Here is a 21,538-nt window from a genome sequence, read left to right on the forward strand (position 1 = left end):
CTGTGGAGTCCTGCCAGATCCTTAAGATCTTACATTCAGAATTCTAGGTTTCTCATTTAAGTTTGGCTATTTTAATTCACTAGATTCCCATAATCTTAAGTATCAGTAAAACTTGAAGAGTGGTATGCATAATACAAGTATTTTTCCCCTTTTGCTATTCAAGGAAAGTCACTGGAATGGCGTGCATATCTTAATTTTTCCCCAAGTACCACATAAAATAAAAACAAGTCCCCAATGCTTGGTTTCCAATGATGTGGACACAAACAGTAATTACTGAAAGCTTATTTCATTAAACAATTTCATAAGTGTGATTAATGTTGTGATGTAATTAAGCAAATAATCATCACATTCATGAAGGAAGTATGCTTTAGAGTTGAGAGCCTTTCCACAAAGTCTCTTTGGCTATGGTGGGATTGACTAGAAAATAAACTGTTGTTCAGAACCTATTAAATTCACATTATGTACTCAGCTTATTTCTGGTAGAAAGGCAAAAATAATGCATCTTATGGAAACCTTTCAAGCTGTTATGCAACTGAACATTTACACTATTTTCTCCAGGTATGACGTTACCAATTCAATGCAATAATTTTGTACCTTTAACGTAACTTTGGCAACATAGAGGGTTCTTCTTCACCAAGCTGTTTTTAAAGGGTGGGTTCACAATTTAGTTTTTTAAAACAAAGACAGTCATTTTTAGACAGATTTCATGAAAGGAAGTGTGAAAATAATATAAAGACATTCTACAAGACTGCACTTGGGATTAAAACAGTACATAGCACCTCCACCCCCGATACAACCATTATATTTAACTACCTTGTTCTGTTCTCTAAAACGCTAGGGAGAAAAGAAAAGAAGAGAACTCCATCATACTATAGACCCCTTTTGTTGAACAAAACTATTTCTGCTAAAGCTGCATAATTTTCAAATATGTATCAAAACCTAATTTTCCACCAAAGACTAAATTACATACCGTATATTACATTAACAAAGCAGTAAGTGATTTCTAAATATATTGCATAAAGATAATTTGTTCTTGGCACACAATAAGCAAATGATGCTTCTGAAAATGTGAATTTTAAATAATGCAATCAAAATAAAAATAGCTGTCCATGAAAATCCTTATGACTAATGAATGTTATAATTTGGTGGCCAAAAGGAGAGGGAAACTGGCAGCAGGGGAAAGCTGGAGGGGCCAGGGACCAGTAGCTGGGCTGGGGAAAGCCTCTGCATGCCAGGCACCCAGCCCCTCAGGCTTCCCCTTGCCCACCCCTGCCACTAAGCTGAGTGACAGGATGATTATTTAAAAGTTAGTGGCAGGATCCAGGCACAGAAAAAAAGTCTCCTCCACCTGGTTCCCACTTCCACTGACTTTTCCTTGTAGTCCCTCTGACCAGGGCTGCACCCAGGAGCAGGACTGGAGGGAAGTTTCCCCAACCCGGCTCCTGCTGGCTGCCCTACCGCCCAGCAGCTAGCAGCAGCACGGCATGGGAAGCTGGTGGAAGCCAGAAGCTGGGTTGGGGATGACCCCAATCTTGGGAAAGCACAGAACCTTTTCCACGACTGCACTCTTCCTGGCCCACACAAGAAAAGTCTAGACATTCAGTCTCCTGGGAGAAACTCTCCACGGAGCAATTTAGCACTAGTTAATTGTTCCAAGGTTATTTTTCTCCTGAAGCATTTTTGCTCCAGGAGATAAAACCTGAGGGCATTTACATGTATACATTTTCATGCCTGGATATGTCAGAGATCTGGTGCGCTGTACGTGAGCTGACGTGCATGGATCTGTGTTGCTTGCAGTTGTATAAGCGGCAAAATGCGCATCAGTGTGGAGAAAATGGTGGCAGTGAGCTTTTAAACTAAAACACCTTCTATGTGTTTCAAAGTGCCCAGAGCTGCAGTGCTTACATGTGTAAAAATGCCCAGTATGTCTATACACTCCTGCTTTCTACCAGAAGAACAGTGATTCTCCCAGTAGAAACTTAAAGTCTATAACTGGCTTCATTCTTCTCCTGTGCTCTCAACGTCCTCCCCATTCCCTTGAATACTGGCGCCCATACAGCTTGGAAGAGGAAGCTGTCCAATTTCAACAGAGAAGGGACAAAGTCCAAACAAGGCTGGGGGAGATGGGTAGTGGGGAGGGGAGAAGTACAGCAGAACTAGGAGTCTTGTGAGACTGGAACTGAATGAGGGAAAGAAACTGACCCTAAGTGGGGCAAGGAGACTGGGATATAGTGAAGGGAAAAGGGGATGGGAGGGAAGGAGAGACCAGAACCCAGTTAGACTGAATGAAGAAGGCAGGAGGAGCCAGAGGATTAGGTCTAAATGATGATCAGTGAGGTAGGCAGAAAGAAAGATAAATTTTACAAGGAATTGGAGTGTAAGGAGAGAATTTAGACTGAAATGAGCTAGAAAGGACAGAAGAGAGGTCAGATGAAGAATTGAGATTGGCTGGACAAATGCCAGGACAAACATGAGAAACCTGATGAATGGAGATGAAACCAGAAACCTGATGGATGGAGACTGGGACTGAAACAAGGATCCAGTAGCAAAGAGAAAACAGGACTTTGGAAACGCAAAGAAAGGATGGCAACAATTGAGTCTAGCAGCTCTAGCGCCATTAAAATCAGGATGGAACCCCAAATTCCTGAGTATTACCATTCCTCTTCTGTTGCATCTCTACTCCCAAAGTGCGTCTCACTGCTTATTATAATTGATCCATATACTTTACTTACTTGTATACCATATAAACTACACCCCTCCCCTCCAAAATTGGGGTATGAATGTTGGGAAATGTAGGGAAGCTGATTTCTGCCTGGAATAGAAGCACGGAGAGGTTGTAAAATGGCTACTGCTGCTCTTCCTTCTCTCTTCACAAGCTGGCTACATGGAAGAAGGGACAGCATTCAGTCTTCAGCAACAGTTAGTTTTAACCCTTTCACAGCCACTAATAAATTGGCACTAGTTTAAGTGAGAAAAAAAATCAACTTTTCTAATTAGACCATATTTTTCTACTTAAACCAACAATTTCTCCTCCAGCAAAACATTCTGGGTTCCACCTCAAGCCCAATGTTTAGATGCAATGTATTTCTCTGTTCTGGATGATCCTTTTGTCTCCAGGTTACAATGGATGCGACTCTTGTTAGTCAAAGAAATTCAAGTTTCAGGTAGTACAGATAAACTGCCCTTTGTGTCAAAGTGTACAGACCCTTTACAATGGCATTTTCAGACCAGTGTGCCTGGAAACTGGCAAGCAGGATCATCTGGTAAATTAGGGAATTCTTATAGAAATTGCCATCCATCTTCCTCTGAGCACTAAGGCTCTGGGGGGTGGAAATCCCTCTTGCAAAAGAAAAGAAATACGCATAGATTTGACAAATTTATTGGTGGCCATATGACCATCCAGCAGACCTTAAAACTGAAGTCATGACTATTTTGCCACAATTGTCAGTGCTCCTAATAACTGTACTTTTCAACTAAACTAAAGAACAACTATTTCCTGAATTTACTTACAAAGTGAATGTTATGACAGTTTGAGAACTACCTTTCTTGCTTCAAAATATAATATTGGGTTTCACTGGAGAAAATGCCCATCTTCAAAAACAAAAATAAAACAAAAGAAACCCTACTGATAGAACCATAGATGGTAGCTATTAGAAGGCGCACTCTGATAGACAGGAAACATGATAACACCACCTCAGAAGGTTCAATCAGAGTAAGACTTTAAAGGGTAAAATTTACAGGGTTGGAATAAAGTCAATACCCTAAGGAAGCATTTAGTTTTGGGATTTGCGAAAAATTATTCTCTAACATGCTGAGGACATTATGCAAGAAAGACTTGATATTTTGCTTAATAATTCATATATCCATAATACACCTTTCTAGAAGAACTGAAGGAATGTTTCACTGATTCAGCATGCTAGTTGTGTGATACACTTTGCACTAGACAGTAGAAAAAGCTCAATTTTTTCTTTCTCTTCATCCAAGTGATCATTATAAAATCAACTAGGTGAGAGGATTGATCTTGCACTAGCAGACCTCTTCAGTGTGACACCCTGCTAAAGATCCAAGGTTAGGCTAATCAGGCCTGAGAGGCATGCACAATATTAGTGCCAGTTTCTCATTCCTAACTCTAGCATTGGCATGGAAAACATTGTTCAATCCCCAAGCTTATTTTCAAAAATCAAGATACCCCTGGATGGAGGAGGACGAACAACTCTGCAAATCTGACTTCTGCCACTTAAGTCTTAGTATTCTACCCTTTTGTAGGCAGTACATGAATGGAATAGTTTCTCATCTCTACAAGACAAAGACATTTATATAAGGATTAGACTTGTAGAATGCTTCCTAGTTATTCTGAAAACCGTATCAGCCATCTTGACTGTCAATCTGGACAGGTCTGTTATTCATGAAACGAGAAGTATTCCAATACCTCAGTGAATCATGTTGCAGTTACAGATAATGGACATGATGTTCTTTCCTTAAGTATCCATTCTCTGAAATGAATCAGGAAGATTCCTTAACAACACTCATCCTAAAAATCACACTTGATTTTCTGCATTCACTAATGTAGGAGTGAGAGTAGGAAAATACATCATTGGAAAAAAACTGATGTAATACATTGACAGTGCATGGGGATGCTTACAATTACTAGTCAGTTGTTATAAGAACTTTGGATGACAGAATCATATGCAAGGTCAGAATTCACCATGGGTGCCAATAAATGGTGCCAAAGAAACAAATATTCAATTTTTGTTTTCCATCAAGGTCACTGTCTTCTGTTAACTTTCTTCCATGAAGATACCTTGCACCTGGCAGTATATTTCAGCACCTCAAGTCTATTACTGACTGCTCTGGCATCATGAATTTGTCCTGAATCCAAGATAATGATGTTATACTTACTTCAAATTTTCTCTCTGTACCAATCCCAATCAGAAAAAAAACCATCCAGAAAGAGAATAAAAGAATGAACCTTTTCCTTCTCTAAAGCAATATTATTGCTACCAAGATTCTGACAAGAAATACAGTAAAAGACGCATGTAAAATCAAATGGGAAATGACTGAAAGCAAGAATAAAAAAAACTATCCACGTGCAAAACATAAGAATTGTCAGGGTAAAATCGGAATGTTTTGAGGACCAGCATCCTTTAGAAATGTTAGATATTTTAGACTAGGTCATGCTTTGCTTGTTCCCTATTCTCCAAGGTTAGAAATAAGGACAATGGGATATAAATACCCTGAGGTGAAGCAGCAAGGAGAGTGGAAGAGGGCAACTGTTAACAAAGTGGCAGCAGGTGGGAAGTAACTGACCTGAAAAGGCACCTCTCACATTTTCTAGGGCTGGCAATTTTTGCGTTCTGTCTGGTGCCATCCATCTGTGACCCATGGGACTGCAGGGAGAGAAGGCAGCAGCTGAGCTCTGCAGTCAGAGACACGGCTGCTGGTCTGGACTACAGACATTCCCAATCAGTGTTCCAGCTGGCAGGCTGCCATTTTGGCTTTACTCGCATCACAGAGATGGAGGCTGCTTGCCATAGAGACAGTTCTCTCCCAGTCCTGCCTGCCTTCTTTCCTCCTCAGGGGAGATAAGGGCCTAGGCAACCTGAGCTTTGAGGAAAACTGAACTTAGCTAGCTCAGTGTCCCAAAGGACTCCTGATAAGAAACAGAAGGAGGGAAACTTCCTTCTGTCTGACTTTTCTTAGCTCCGCTTTCTCCCAAAATCCTGGAGGAGCTTCAGCCCCTGCAAATGTCTCAGGAGAAACAGCAGAATCTAAGGATCAAACTCCATCCTCACCCCACCAAATCAGTGCTGACGTGGGGCAGAGCTGGGAGCTAACTAACTTAACAAGGCAACTTGCTAAACTAGAAATTTAAAATTAAGTTTGGAGTTTTCCTCAAAAAAGCTCTGCAGCAGGGAGATATGGCTGCGCTCCTGGCCACGGTGGGGCAGAAAAATCTGGAGGGGACTTCAAGAAGCAGAGAATCCCTTTCTACGGGTCCTGGACAGGTCTGCTGCCAAGCCAGAAATATTCTTTGTAAAAGATCTGCAGCCCTTAACATACAGCAGAAATGGAAATGCTATACTGTACATGAATTGGATTCAGAATACGTTTTTTCCTGTTTAACAAACACACTAAAGGCAGTAAATTCAAATACCAAAGCACAAAGAGGTATGAATCAGGCCAGCAGCTGGCTGATTCTATTCCAGCTCATGAAATGGAAAACACACATCAGAAAAAGACAACAGTGGAGCCATAGTAGCCAGCCAGTTAGCCAAAGGTTCAGCTGCCACAGCTGGTGACACAATCCAAAGCCTGGCGTCAAACCTTGTGGTTGGCATAGCTCCATAGCTAGGGATGGCAAGGGAATAAAACAGACATATTTTTCACAGGGAACAGAAATACAAATGGCACACACATCAGGCTAAAAACAGATCACCGACTTGATTCAGACCTGAGCGTTTTCTCGCGCAGCAAACCCCAGATCTTACAGATGGACAAGTACATAGACCCAAATTAAGTACCTGTGAATTATCTGAATTAATACCTTGTCTTGGAACAATCGTCGCTAATTCAAATTAAATGCCATTTAAGCCTCACGTGTAAATGACTGCTGCATCTGTTTTGATACAAGTCAGCCTAGACCAATCAGCATTGCATTAAATTGGTTGTCTATTTTTAGCTTCTATGATAAGTAAAATGAAACTTAGAGGACCTTCTCCTAGTACAGGTTTAAGAACAAACATAAGTATCAAATATGGGCGGCAAGGACTTTTTTGGTATTATATCTTTTATTGGAACAGATTCATAGTTGGGATAAAGTTAGACAAGCTTTCAAATGACCTGAAGAGTGCCTTGCATTTGAAAGCCTTATCCCAACTATACAGTTGAGTTGGTCCAATACAGCCTGGCATCCTTGGTTGTATTGTTCAAGTCCAGCTGACCTGAGGAAGAATGCCTTGCATTCAAGAGCTTGCCTAACTTTATCCCCACTATGCAGTTGGTCCAATAAAAAATAATCACCTAAAAAAATCCTTGCCTCCCATGAAATTCTTGGACCTCATGGCTATAAACAACAGGTGTCTATATATGTGCTCCAGGGTGGGAGGGAGAGGACACTTTAATTAGAGCAGCTCTGAGAGCCGCTCCAATTAAACCACCCTCAACATCATGTGTAGTCAACATCTCATGCTTCAAAATGTCAGTGGGGGAGCTTTAGTTAAAATGTCCTCACTGACATTTTGAAGCACAGGGATGCTGAACAGACATGACGCAACAGCTGCTGGAGTATGTTAGCATGCTTCAGCTGACTCGATTAATTGTGTTAATTGGCACGCATCGGAGCAGATATCTGGCACATGTATAGATGCCTAACATGACTCTAACACAACCGTAAGTATCAAGTGTTATTTTCCCTTCAAGATCAGAGTTTACTGCCTTTCTGTAACTGTAAAATATCTTCCAGATAGAGTAACCAAAGGGGCTAAGGACAGACATTACACAAAGTGGTTTGAGTGATCAGAAACTGGATTAAACCTGTAACAGAGCAGATGTTTAGTGCACATAAACCAGTCTGAAAATGGCTCAAACCAGTTTGAGATAAACCTGGTTGAATGTAGTATCAAACTTACCTGATTTGAGTCAAATTGGTTTACAGAATGTCTGTCCCAAGCCCCTTCCTGGTTGAAGTTAAATCAGAGTCCTCCAGCACCCCAACATACTTTGCAAACCTGGGCAGGGCTCTGCTCTCTACTCCAGGCCAGCAGGGCTGGCCCCATCCCTCTGCTCCCTGGCTGGAGCTCCAGCAGAGAGTGCAGGTACAGCAGCGAATGCCTGGCTTCCTCCTGCCCCACTCCCCCTGCTTAAGCAGGGATTCCTCCCATCCCTCCGCCTTACACAGACACCTCTCGGCATTAGCTAGCATACCACACGCTGGCTATTGTCTGTGCTGTGGGAGACAGGACAGTGTTGGCTTAGTGCATTTTGGAGCTAATCAACAGGTAGCTGGTAATGTCCCTTCATTCCTTCCTTGGAAAAAGTTGTTTAAGAGCCTGAACTAATGAGAGAGGCTTTTGTTTTGTTTGATGGGCTGATAAATGCTAACAACTCCCTGTGTAACTCCCTGCTGTGTAACTAAATGCTGTTATCAACAGCTAGAGGGGCAGAGGGGAACCCCTCCTTAATCAGAGCATCCTGCCGGGGCCTGGCCATGCCTCCCTCAGCTCAGCACTGTGAAAGGGAAGGAGGGCTGCTCTAGCACCCACCGGCTTCTAGCCTGAACCGCTACAAGCATATGCCTGCATTTTCTCAGCCCAGAGGGGATGTCTGTATGATTACAAACAGTTTACCCTAGCCAGGTTAGACTAAACCTGCAAAGATTGAATTAAATCAGGCTCAGGCTTTTTGAATGTCTATCCCTAGCCAGGGTAGTTAGAAGAGATTGATTAGAAAAAGGGAGTTGGGAAAGACTGGTAAAACATCCCCTCCATACCAAAACATACCCAGAAAAACCCACAAACCAGTTAAAAGACCTATATTTCCAGAATGTTTTCCTTCTCCTTAATATACAAAGAATGAAGTACTTAGAAGGGGCATACTAGTGTCAGGTTTGAATTCTGAACATCTTTATGGGAGATCTGTACTTCTGTGAATGCAGGCAGGTTAGCAGTTACAGCTGTATATCAAAGAGAAGAATATATTCCTTAGGTTTAGTTTTCTACTTATAAAAACAGCTCATTCACAAGTGTTTTGGGAAAAAGGAAACTGGAGGCTGGGAGGAAATGTTTTAAACACTGTACATAAAATTTTAAGGGAAATAATGAAAGCAAGGATTTATTCACAATATAAACAACTTGAGGATATTTAAAAAATAAAAATATATAATGACAAGCCATCCTGATTAGCTTGATTGGGCATTGGAACAGACTACCTTGGAAGCTTAGTCAAAAAAGATTAAATACTCAACAAAAGATTAAGTGAAATACTACTAGTATTAACATAGGAAAATGTCTAGTATGATCCAGCAGCCTGCTTTGTCAAAGTAAGATATCTCATTATTTGGTTTCATCTATATTGCAATTTTAAGTACTTGATTAAAAACCATTTACACATTTACCCAGCCCCTCAAGAGAAAAACAAAAAGAACAAGAAATCTGCTTACTCTTCTTGACGTAAGTCATTAACGCTCCGATCTAGTGAGATCATATCACTTGCCACCATATTAAAACCAAACTCTTTAACGCTGGCTTGAACAGATTCTTTGTATTCTGGTCCTAAAACAAATGGCTTCGCTTCCTCTCCAGGGCCACCAGCAACGCCATGAGGTTCAGGTTCTTTGGGTTCAAAATTACCAAGGACTCCAGGTCGTAATACAGGATCATGGTATATAAGTGTCTGAGGCTTAAATGTGAGATACTGCCTCTGCATGATGTTTTGCTGTTCACCACCATGATGTTCTAGTTCATTTTTGGCCTTATTTTTTCTTCGAATAGATTCCAAGTCCACTTCCACACCTTCAACATGAGGCCAGGGTACCACAGGTTTGAACTTCTCATTTCCGGGAGCTAATCCATGGTCTCCTTTGTTTGGCATTGGTTTGTTGACTTCGTCATCCTATACATATATATAAAAAATAGCAGGAAGTCATTGGAAACCCTTATATAAATTTAGAAGTCTAAATATTTTAAATCTAAAAATCTTAAGTAGATAATAAATGCTAATGTATTATGCAGCAACAGAGAGTATTGTTTAGGGCAGTGGTTCTCAACTTGTTTAGATTCAAGGCACCCCTCTAGAAAGGCCAGCTCTTAGCTTTCAGTTTTCACACGATTTTTGGCAACAGAAAAATAGAGCAATTTTGTTGCAAAAAACCTCAAAAAGATCACAATAGGCCAGGATGTTTTTGACACTATGGATTTGCATTTGAAATCTCTGGGTTTATCTTGTGAATCATACATGGGTGTTTGCGCACTTATGACACCCTTAAAAGGATCTCAAGACATTGCAGGGTGTCATGGCACCCTGGCTGAGAATCACTGGTTTAGGAGTTGCACTTTAAACTCTAGCTTGGATATCACTGGTACTTCCAATGAAATGAATGCTCTCATCTCCTTTAGATACTTTCACAGATCCCACTCTTCATCTCCAAAAATGCCCATTTAAAAATGATTTTCATGAAGAACAAGTTTGTTTTTCAACATCAGTCTATAATTCTACACTTGCTCTCTGAAGGCACTCACAATTCACACTGGAAATAGTGATTTTCAAAAGCACTAGAATCTAACTTTGCTTCTATTCAAGTCAACAGGAGAAGAGTCAAGGTAAATCTTAATATCATAAGGCAAATAGGAATAACTACAAGCACAGGTAATTTTACCCCTAAATTGTTGTTATAACCCAAGTGGCATCTTGCAGACAAATGAGACATTTTAGACAAGGGTACCTTATACCTATTTTGACTTGTGGTAGAAACTAAGGTTAGATTCAAATAATCCAGTAGGCACTGATGTGGGACTTAGACACCAGTCCCAAGAAACAACTGAGTTTGGCCTGGAGTTAGCACCCTAAAAACTCATTACACACCAAAATCTACAAGGTCCCTGGGTGACCACAATTAGGCATGCACAGAAGCAACCTGGGGCAAACACTTCAATAGCTAACTCTTGTGTAAATTCCAGAGCAATTCAAATTGTCCCCCAGAGGCAGTCCCAAATCCTGCCTAACTCGTACTGACAGCACTAAATTCATCATAGAACTACTGGTGGTGGTCAGAGTCTCTGCTGCCAGGGCAGTTCTTGTTCTCCATCTGAAGACTGAAATATAGAAAATATAAACAGATTTGGGGGCATAGACCAGAGATAAATCAATTCCCTCCCACACAGGGAAGTGTCCTAATCAGTAGGCTAGAGGCAGATTCCCTCTTACTTGCTCTTCTCTGTCCCCATGACTCTCGCTTTTCTGTCTGCCTCATGATCTAGCTTCAAAAGGAATGGGACACGCTTTCACTGACCCCAGCGGGCAGTTTTGTTTCCCAGCTGTGGGCTGAAACGACTCAGCTCAGGTCCAAGATGTGCAGGCACTAGGATCCAGGCTGCTGCCATCGCTTCTCCCTGCTGCCTGAAGGTTCCCTGCTATATGGGATGGATCCAGCCACAGACTGCCGACCCTGGGCATACCCTATTCTTAGTACAGCAGTTCTTAACCTGTGGGTTGCAACTCCAAATGGGGTCGCAACAGCAGGGGTTACGAGATTTCTGCACCCACAGCAGGATGTGGGGCTGCAACAGGGCTGGACCAACTCGCATTTTGTAAGGAGGTAAAAGGCTGCAATGAATATAATCAAAAGCATCGCTAGAAATAAAAAAAATCATGTTTTTTTAATGTGTCAGTGTACAGTCAACAAGTGACAGGTTTATATACTGAAAATTCATAAACAAAAAACTAGTTTATTAACAAGCATGTCAAATATACTTTTGTTTCACTTCTGTTACTTTGTTATATAGATATTATATATATCAAGATATATATAAACATTGATATAGAAGGAGCCTTTGCATATTCATTAAAGTATAGGAATTAAAAAGCCAGCTAACTTGCATCACGTGCCATCTCATAAGTATTGGCAGAATGGTACTATGAAGCCATGACAGAATAATGGCCATAAGAGCATCTCAGCTAAAGAAGAACGCTGGTCCTACAACTAGTTTGGCTTACATTTGGTTGTGTAAGAAACAATATCTGGGCAAAACCTGGCTGTGTTTTTCAGTTTCTATCCTTTTCTTCTGTGCAGTTTATAACTCTGCCAACTCCAGTTCTGTGACCTTTCTTAATAGTCTAAAAATGAGAGACTATATAATCACGTGTTAAATAGCTTCTAAAGTCTTAGACCTTGTGATGATTTATACCACAGGTAGCTGGGTACTTGACTGAGATATTTGTTAAAAGGAGGAGAATTTTTTTAAGTTAAAATGTGCATGCTTATCAAAAAATACAAAACCTGCAATTTCCTATATGTGTATAGTTGTATATCAAGCTAAACAATACTTAAAAAACTTGGTCATTACCCAACTGAGAAACCTTAACATAAGAGCCACTGCTCACCTACAATTCAGAAAGAAAAAATGCATTCACATAGTGTTTTATTTCAAACACCCACGAACATGTCGTGTTCTAAAATGGCTTTTAGAAAAAAAAACAAAAATCTTAATGGGTGAATATAGTTTCTTTACAATAACTCCTCTTTCTGGGAAATAAAGCAGCTGTTGCAAGACTAAAAAAAACTATTTTCATGCTAAGAATATGTCCATACTCATATTTGGGACAGAGTCCGAGGGTCACCCTCACATGAACTGCCACCTCACTCCTGTACTGCACATTGTGCTTCTTTTCCTTAAGAGAAGCCCTTCTAGATATCAGTCCACATCTCTTTTCTCATTTGGCTCTAACTACAGAATGCAGAGATAGGGTGGCTGGCTAGAAGTCAGGAACATGGAGTCATGGGATTGCTTCTGTGGCCTGCTATGTTCTGAACATGCTGCCGGCTGGGACAGGCGAGGAGGTCCAGCCATGATACTCCACGCAGTATCCAGGACTGAGCTGACCTGCTGCCGGGGATCAATCTTAGGGGGTCTTCAGTGTAGATGGGCAGCCCTTAGTATTAGTGTAGGCATAGCGTACATTTTCAGTGCTATACAAAACAATTAACTAACTGCAGCCCATCAAGGAACTAAGGCTGCATCCATATTAGAGAAATTTATGTTGTTTAATAGATTTGGTTCTTCCTAGATTATTTGTAACATGCTCTACAATGACAGATGAGTACAGCAAATGGCTTGAAACTGCATTTAATTATATCACTTAAATTGAGCCTGTTTCAGCAAGTAAACCTGATCTCCCCTCATTCCTGTTCCAATAGATATGTTAGCATGCTAATGACTGCCAAACTGCAAATAGCCCTTCAGTACTGCTTCACAGGAGGGTGGCTCATTTAGTCTACTTTCTACACTCTTCTGTACAGGAATCAACTTGGTCAGAAGCCACTTAACCATAAAACAAAATTATATGGGCAGCTCTGTGCTATTTCTAGATCTGCATCAAGCTGTTGATAATGCCCTCCCCACCTTCCCACCTCAGAGTGATACTTCAGGAACAAATAGCACCTTATCTACAAGCTGCTCAGTTAGGCAGAAAAAGATGTTACAACTTTAGTCACATTACATGGCAAGGCAAAGAGCCAAGCAGTGCTGGGTGACAAGAAAAATATGTTGGGTTTTAATTGGATATCTAAGCTGCTTGCTGAGTTTCTCCACTGTAAAAAAACACTGCTGGGACAAATAAGAAGTTTAAAATAGCTTTACCTAGCCAGAAAAAGATCCAGGTTTGGGTAGAAAGATTACCCTTTCTTAAAAGACTTGAAAAAAATACTGAAGCATGCCCCTTGCTAAGCCCAGAACACTGCAGAGCCTGGAAGGGTGATCATCTAAAACAGTTGTACTCAACCTTTTGGCTCTGGGAGCAAGATGAGTGATGCCGTGCCCATCTGCAGGCTGGATCAAGCTCTAGAGGCCAGCACCACCTCCTCCTGTCCCCTGAGCACTGGGACTGGGTCCCAGGGCACAGCACCACCCTGTCTGACCCCCTGGATGCCAAGATCGAGTCCGAGGGGCCTGGTGCTACCACCTCCTACCCCATGCACCTGAATTGGATCCTGGGGGCTTGGCACCACCCCCTCCTGGCACTTGCGCTGGAATTGGGCACTGGATCCAGCACCTAGGGCCTGGGCCTCGCCATGGGTCAGAAGATTTGGCAGTAGGAAAAAGCTGTCACTGCTCCCCCACTGCCAAATTTCAATCTGCAATATACGAAGTAAAACTGCTACATGAAAAGAATTAATTGGTTCAATGCCAAAAGTCTACAATCAGGTAATATAGTTAGTGTGTGTGCCAGCAGGCAGCATCTAAAAAGCATTCAGAGGTTCTTGCAATACAGGCAGAAGGCAGGTGCTACATACCATAGTCTAAAGCAAGACTGGATTCTTATCCCATTCTGTGAATTAGCTTTTATAACCCCCATGTACCTCACTATTATTTTTTTCTCTCCCCTACCCAGGTGGCCTCTCCCAGCAGCACCCGCACCTTTTTCCTCCCCTTCCCTACCCTTTGTATTCTAATCACAGCTTTCTATTTATAAGCTCTGCTTCCTACAGTCCCTTGATAGCATCTGATGAATAAGCTACTGCTTACAAAAGCATATGCAACTCCAATTTAGTCTATAAAGTGCAGATCGACCCCGCCTTCTGCCTGACTTCAGACTAACAAACCTAACTACCTCTCTTCCTTCACAATTCAGAACAGCTTAATTTAGAAGGCATGAAAGATGGTAGAATCATTGTGACTATCTGCAGTGCATTTTATAGAACAGTATGCAAGTCAAGTTATAGATCTACACATACAACGGTCTTTTGTTCCTAGCATTTCAAATAAATAACACAAATTTGGAACATAACTGATGTGCAAGTACTTCAGGCAGCCTACTGCAAAGACAGTTTTATTCTAGACCTAATTTTACATCAGGGTGGGCAAAATACAGCCCGCAGGCCGAATGCAGCCTGCGAGGCCACTCTATCCGGCCTGCGGGGCCCCTAAAAAATTTAGAAAGTTAATATTTATCTGTCTTTGGTCCCTGTCAAAAATTACAGGAATCAGGGGCAGTAGGATCCAGGAGAAGCCCGGCGGGCTCCCGCAACAACAGGGCCTGTCTGGCCCCGCCCCCCCAGTTGGAAGGCTCAGCAGGGGCTTCTGTCCTGGGACTACATGGCTGCACCGATGCCGGAACCTCAGGTAAGGGAGGAGGACCACAGGCAGGGGAGGAGCCTGGGGAAAAGTAGCTCGGGGAAGAGCGGTCCCTCCACTGCTCCATTGCCAGCGCTCCTTGCTGCAGCCTGAGCAGGCACAGGCAGCCCCATGCAGGCTACGAGCAGCTGCCGTGTGGGGTGCCGGACACGGGTGGGCAAGGGGCTGCTTTTCCCCATGCTCAGCACCAGCTTGTAACCCGCCCCCGCAGCCAGCCTGGGCCTTGCGCCAGCTCCAGGCTTGCCCACTAGGCCTGTGCCATGGCCGCGGCAGCCATGGCAGCCTCCCTGCCTGCCGCGACGGGCAGTGTTTGCTGCTGCTGCCTGCCCGGAGCTCATGCGTTGGGCAGCCCAGGGGCGGTGGTAGCAAACACTGCCTGGCATGGCAAGCAGGGGAACTGCAGCTGCTGCTGCCGTGGTGCAGCCCCAATGGGTGAGCCCAGAGCTGGTGCGGGGCCCAGGCTGGCAGTGGGGACAGGTTACAAGCTGGTGCTGAACGTGGGGAAAAGCGGCCCCTTGCCTGCCCCGTGGCCGGCGCTCTGCACTGAAGTCGCTCGCAGTCCACCTGTGCCTGCCCAGGACAGCCCTGCACAGGGAGCGCCAGCCACAGGGTAGGGGAGGGGCCAGTTTTCCCCCACGCTCAGTACCAGCTCATTCCCTGCTAGGGAGTAGGAGGTCGGGGCTGCATGCTGCCCCCCACCTGTACTGTGGGGCTGGGGGGCACTGGGAATGAGCGGGTGCACGGGGCCCACACCGGTGTCCCGGGGCCAGTGCCGGCAGGGCCCAGAACAGGGTGGCAGGAGCACAGGGTCCCGGCTGGCAGGGGCTCTATAGAGCTGGGTCAGCTCCCCACTCTGCCTGCTGGTGCAGCCCAACCCGGTTCCACAGACCTCTGCCAGCCTGCAGCCTGCTCTGGGCCCCACCGGTGCTGGCCCTGAGACATTGGTCCCAAGATGGTGACCAGGGGGCAGGGCACCTGTCAAGGGGCAGGGCTACCCACACAACCCTTGACAACTTGCCAAAACTGGGTAAATAGCCTTCTGCCCAAAATAATTACCTGTTCCTGTTTTACATCCTAGTTGCACTACGTGAAAAACTTCAACCTATCTTGGCATGCTGGCTTTAAGGCTGGGGTAGGATGGCTCTCTCAACCCTCACAGTATCTGGAAAAGCCTAACCCTTGAACAGCTTTCTAAGTGACCATGGTTCTGCAGCATTTTTACCTGGTTTGCATTGTACTTTCTCAAATGTTTCTTTTCATTTCCTAAGGGGGACCCATATTTACACAAGGACACAGAGACCTATAATGAAATCGTTCCACTGGCAACACCCATGAGAGTGTTCCTCCTCTTCCATTTATTTCTTGCATGCATGCCCCTCCTGCCCCCACTTTATCATATCAAACCACTCCTTGGTTTTTGAGTATGGTTAAATCCTGTTTTTACAATACAGAAAGTAAATGTGATCGGTCCACACCTAATCACTCAATACTTTATAAATCAAGGACCTCTAAAATTAGCTGATGTGAACCAGTACTGGGAATGGTAGCAACCATCTGATGCCAATTTTAAGAGTTTAAGCTCTTCAGGACTGAATGCATTCTCCCAAAATCCATCAGAAACAAGTAACATGTTTTGAAGGTGGTCATCTATTAAAAGGTGATGTTACAAAACAGAAGCATTTTTCCAATAAAACTGACGGGTGTTTTGTTTAGGACTCGCTCAGCTCTAAAGGGCACCTATACATGTGATGGAGCTCTGCTCCAGTGCATGCTGATTAGCGATTACTTGAGTCTGCTGGAGTGTGCTAATAAGCATGCTCTAGCAGCCTTCACATCACGTGTATGTGTCGTCCTTGGGTTTCAAAATGGTGGTGTGAGAGCTTTAACTAAAGGTCATCAAACAGTCAACAAGCTTTAGTTAAAGTGCCCCTGCTGTCATTTTGAATGGTGGACACTGAATACACATGCCGCTGCAGGTGCTTTTATTAGAGCAGCTCTCAGAGCCATTCTAATTAAAGCCCCTCACTCCCAGCACATGTATAGACACCCAAAGAGATTGACAAGAGTTGTACTTAATTCAGTGTCTAAGCTCCAACTGATCAGCATTGCTTAAAATTAGCCCCCCTGCCTTACACACAGCAATCAGTTCCAACACAGACTCATGTGAAGCCTGTATAAGTCCCACTGTTCTTCCTTTCCAGCTAAACCAAACAATCATCATTATTAATACAATATATACAATCAAACCAATACGTGACAATTGTTCAACAGATTGAGCTGCTCTGTAAGTTCATTAGTTCTCTCTTAACCTGTTGTGACACATACCAATGAGATGATCTTGGGCAAGAACCATATTCAGCACCTTTTCTTTGCCTCTGCTACCTGAAGATGTCACATACTCCTCAGTATGTACATCTATTTTCATATGCAGAAATGACTACCACTGCTTTTTGCAACCCTTATTTTCCTCCATAAGAAACTGTCATCTGTAGAAAGTGGTAGCAACTTTCTGGACCTCAAATCATGTTGCGCCTTTTATTTTGCCTGATCTGCCTCTCTATGTAAAAATCCTCAGGGATTTAGGCATGTTTCTAAATTAAATAAAAATGACAGCAAGTGATGACCCATGCTTTATTAAAGCCATTCTGTAATAAAACAATACTAAATATAGATTAAAGGCTAACCGAGTAGCTTTACTCTGCTGGGGATTTATTATTTTAACAAAGTTTTCTACCAATTCCCTGGATTAGAGATTAAGAATACCAGCAGCTACATGTCTAAATTCTGTGCACTTCACTACAAATTGCTTAAGATCATGCCAACTAAACTGACCCCCATTGTTTGTACTATTATGTCAGGTAGAATACAGCTATCAAAAATAGATTTGCAGGATACTTGTTTAGCTGTACGGTCTTCTAAAAAGGCTCTCTGTCAGCAAAGTGAGAACAGTAGTTTAGGACAAATATATGGTTATGTCTGGCCAATGTAAACAAATCGTCCCCCTATTTTGCCCATTAGGGCTAATTGTTCCCGTGTCTTTCCCTACTACTTGGCCTGTATTTTTGGCATGTGAAGGTCTTACCAGCTTCCCCAAAGTTAATATTTATTTGAGGTGGGTAGAAGATGTCTCCAGTCCTTCTTTTGGAGTCTTGACAGATATGTGTGGGAGGATGCACCATTCTGGGATTGGGGATTAGATCCCAATCACATTTTACTTGCTGATGCAGGGGGAGCCCGCTGTGGCTCATTTACTACAGTATAATGCTTTAAGTTGAGTTGCACGTGCGGCTGGTTACTATTTAAGTCCTTACTAATAGCATTTATTATTAACTCATGAACCGTGTTTTAAATGCAACATGAGTCTAGGACCGTGTGTCTTTTTTTCAGTTCCTATAAAACCTTCACACATCCTTGTTAGCAGGTTTTCCTGTAACACTTTTAGACCAAAAACATTCTAGTTTCTTAAAATAAAGTCTTACCTGGTACTAGGAGCTCCCCCTTAATTTAATAATAGGGTTGAGAATATGCTGCACCAGCAAACCTGCATTAATAACCTTAATTATTTTCTGCAAGCTACTATCCTCAGTTGTCACAACCCACAACTGATACAAAACCAGACAGGATCAGGCCTTTATTAATTATTACTGTTGTTATTTAATCATCAAATTCACATATATGGGATTGGCTCTGGGCTTTGCTTCATGGCACTTTCCCCAAATGCTCTAGGACTCATGCCTACATCAAATCTCTCTCTGAGTTATATATACCAAATCCTACATTTTTTAGTTAAAAAAATATCCTGTTTTCAGGGTGGAGGGTACTGCCCTTTAGGTGATGACAAGAAGTGCTTTATGGTTATTTTCAGCTCATGCTAGCCTCCTATAAATGGGGGTATGATTTTTTTTTTTAAAACAACCATGAGCTAAGGCCAAAACCACCTATTTCAGGATACCAATCAAATCAATTTTGCTTATACCTCATGATGCTATGTGCCATGGTTTCACTAGTTTTGTGTCCATACTTCTGCATGAGGACCATGCCACCTGTCTCCTGGGATGCATCCATGGACAGCCGAGTTTACATTTAATGTGAAAATACTTCAGGACTGGAGCCTTTACCTTCAGTTTCTCAGGTTTTATATAAAAGATTTGCACCCTACATCCATTGGCAATCTTTCTATTCTTAGGCTGTAAATTCAATTACCTGGTTTAGGCACAACATATCTTTGTACCTCTTTCCTTTTGTACTGGAGGAGACACACACAGGTGATGGCTTCAGCCTTACTGAGATTGCTGCGTTAAGGTGTTTCCCATGTATGTTATTTCCACTGCATGTTATTGACATTGTTTTTTTAGCTTTAGCCCAGCAGCTCTGGTAAGGCATGTTCTTCTGTTTTTCCCAGATGAAAACTGTTTTGCCTAGATGAAAATATCATGCATGTACAACTTAGTACCGTCTTTTTATGCAAAAATGTGCATAATTTCTTAGGTACTGAACAGAGCCAAAATGGCACTCCAAAGCAGGTGTCTTATTTGCTTCTAGATTGAGTTTCATTCATCTTCTACTGCAATGCAGTCTATAGCTCCTGTGAAGAGTTTCTGTGATATAGTTCTGCTCATCATCCTCTTCACTATAGTCTTCTGCTTGCAAAATGATGTGGTCCAAAACAGTTCTTATATCATTTTGCAAATGCTGGAAAGTATCTTGGGTTGTAAGTGGTACTTCATGTGCTGTGGCATTTTAATTATTTTGACTTGAGCTCCACCTGTCTCTCTCTGGGCAACATGTCTACACATCTATGTCTGCATGTGCAATTAATGCTATAAAGGGTTACTACACAGTAAAATACATCCACACGCGCTCCCTGTTGGGAGCAAATCAGTTCCTAATAGGAGCACACTGTTACAGGAGTGCTTCAACCCTGATCTGGCCAGGAACTGTCCTGCTTCTAGGGCAGCTCCGGGATTTCAGCGCCAGGATGGAAATGGGGGGGGGCAGAGCGTTACCCTGTTGCAGTGCTGCTTGGCTTCCAGCTCCTGGGTGGAGCTGGGAGATGAGTAGCGTCAGGACTGAGGAAGTTCCCCATCCCATGGCCCCCTAGTGTTGAGGCCGGCTGGAAGCAAATTTGCTCTCAGCCAGCCTCTACACATGTGCTTCTGTGCAGTGTTTACTGCGCAGTAAGTTTACCACCTGAATTTATGGGTAGTAACTAACTGCACAGTAGACTAATTTACTGAGCAGTAAATGTGCACACATGTACAGAGTGATGCTTTACTGGGGAGTACATCAGTCTACAGCACAGTAAAGCATCTTGTGTAGACACACCCTCTCAAGTCTCTTTCCTTATAATATTTTGGATTTGCTATAATGTCCATACTGTTAGAATACAGTCCACCCTCTGTAAACTTCACTCTTAACTAAGCAAATTCCAATTGCTTTGGCAAGGCCTAAGTGGTCTGTCCAAATACCAGTTATAATCTGGTCTTTGGTCAGGAAGGTACTTGGTCATCCAGAACTGCAAAACACTGGCCCACCCCGCTAGATCAATCACTGACAAACTTTGTGCTTTCACGTTTTCTTTTTTGTTTTATTCAGCTTAAAATAATATGTTTCATATGTTTAAATTTAATCTGGACTGCAGGACTCCTAAAAGTTCTAATGCAGTTTCACTATCAACCTCTGTTGTTAACAATAAAAGCATCCAAACGCTACAATTTCATAACATTATGCTCTTAAATGCCTTTGGCCAAACAGACAAGGTTCTTGGGGTGAATTTGATATGTTTTATTAGACCAACCCAAATGGTTGGAGAATGGTTATTAAGCAAGCTTTTGGGTTCAAAAACCCTTCGTCAGGCTAAGGAAGCTTCAGCAGTTGGCGTGCGCTCTTCCTGGATGGAATGAAACACTGGCCAAACAGAAATTTGTTTTTGTTGAAGCAAATACAAAGTCAGCAGAAATGCCTACCCATTCAGGAAGTGGTACTGGTTTAAGTAGACTGTATTTAGTTAGACGCGGGAGCAGCGAGAGACGCGCGGGTGAAAGCTCGCTGCGCCCCCGCTCCCCCGAAGCCCCCCAGAAACCCTCCAGCAGCCGCGGAGCCCCCCGCTGACCCCCAGCGCAGCCGGGGTAAGCGGGGCCCGTGGAGAGAAGGGGCTAACCCCCTTAGTGTGTGTGTGTGTGGGAGGCGGCAGCTGAGTGGAGCCGGGCCGGGTCAAGCCCCGCCCAGGCCCCTACTTGGCCCAGCCCCCCAGGGAGAGAGAGAGAGAGAGAGAGAGAAGGGGGGGTACTCACCAGCCCCCCTCCAGTAAGGCAGGGTCCTCCAAATCCCGGGCAGGGCCCCCTTATTTGCCTTAAGAGCAGCTTCCTCGACGGCAGGCCCACTGCGCATGCGCGCAGTTTAAAAGGGCCCGCCGACCGGGAAAAAGCCCAGTTAGACGCAGGAGCGGCGAGAAACGCACGGGTGAAAGCTCGCTGCGCCCCCGCTCCCCTGAAGCCCCCCAGAAACCCTCCAGCAGCCGCGGAGCCCCCCGCTGACCCCCAGCGCAGCCGGGGTAAGCGGGGCCCGTGGAGAGAAGGGGCTAACCCCCTTAGTGTGTGTGTGGGAGGCGGCAGCTGAGTGGAGCCGGGCCGGGTCAAGCCCCGCCCAGGCCCCTACTTCGCCCAGCCCCCCAGGGAGCCACGCGACCAGAG

At 43.5% G+C, this 21,538-nt stretch overlaps 1 protein-coding gene across 4 annotated transcripts in view; it reads right to left on the reverse strand.

Moving 5' to 3' along the window:
• The window catches only part of GALNT7 (polypeptide N-acetylgalactosaminyltransferase 7), a 102,431-nt gene that overhangs the window by 37,778 nt on the left and 43,115 nt on the right, over positions 1-21,538 (reverse strand). For all 4 annotated transcript variants that reach the window (XM_059721882.1, XM_014594162.3, XM_014594157.3 and 1 more), the window contains exon 2: positions 9,158-9,609. In XM_059721882.1, coding sequence (XP_059577865.1) covers positions 9,158-9,609 — 452 coding nt within the window. The remainder of the gene's footprint in view (positions 1-9,157; positions 9,610-21,538) is intronic.

This window comes from Alligator mississippiensis, chromosome 2, assembly GCF_030867095.1.
Source record: "Alligator mississippiensis isolate rAllMis1 chromosome 2, rAllMis1, whole genome shotgun sequence".
Taxonomy (NCBI): domain Eukaryota; kingdom Metazoa; phylum Chordata; order Crocodylia; family Alligatoridae; genus Alligator; species Alligator mississippiensis.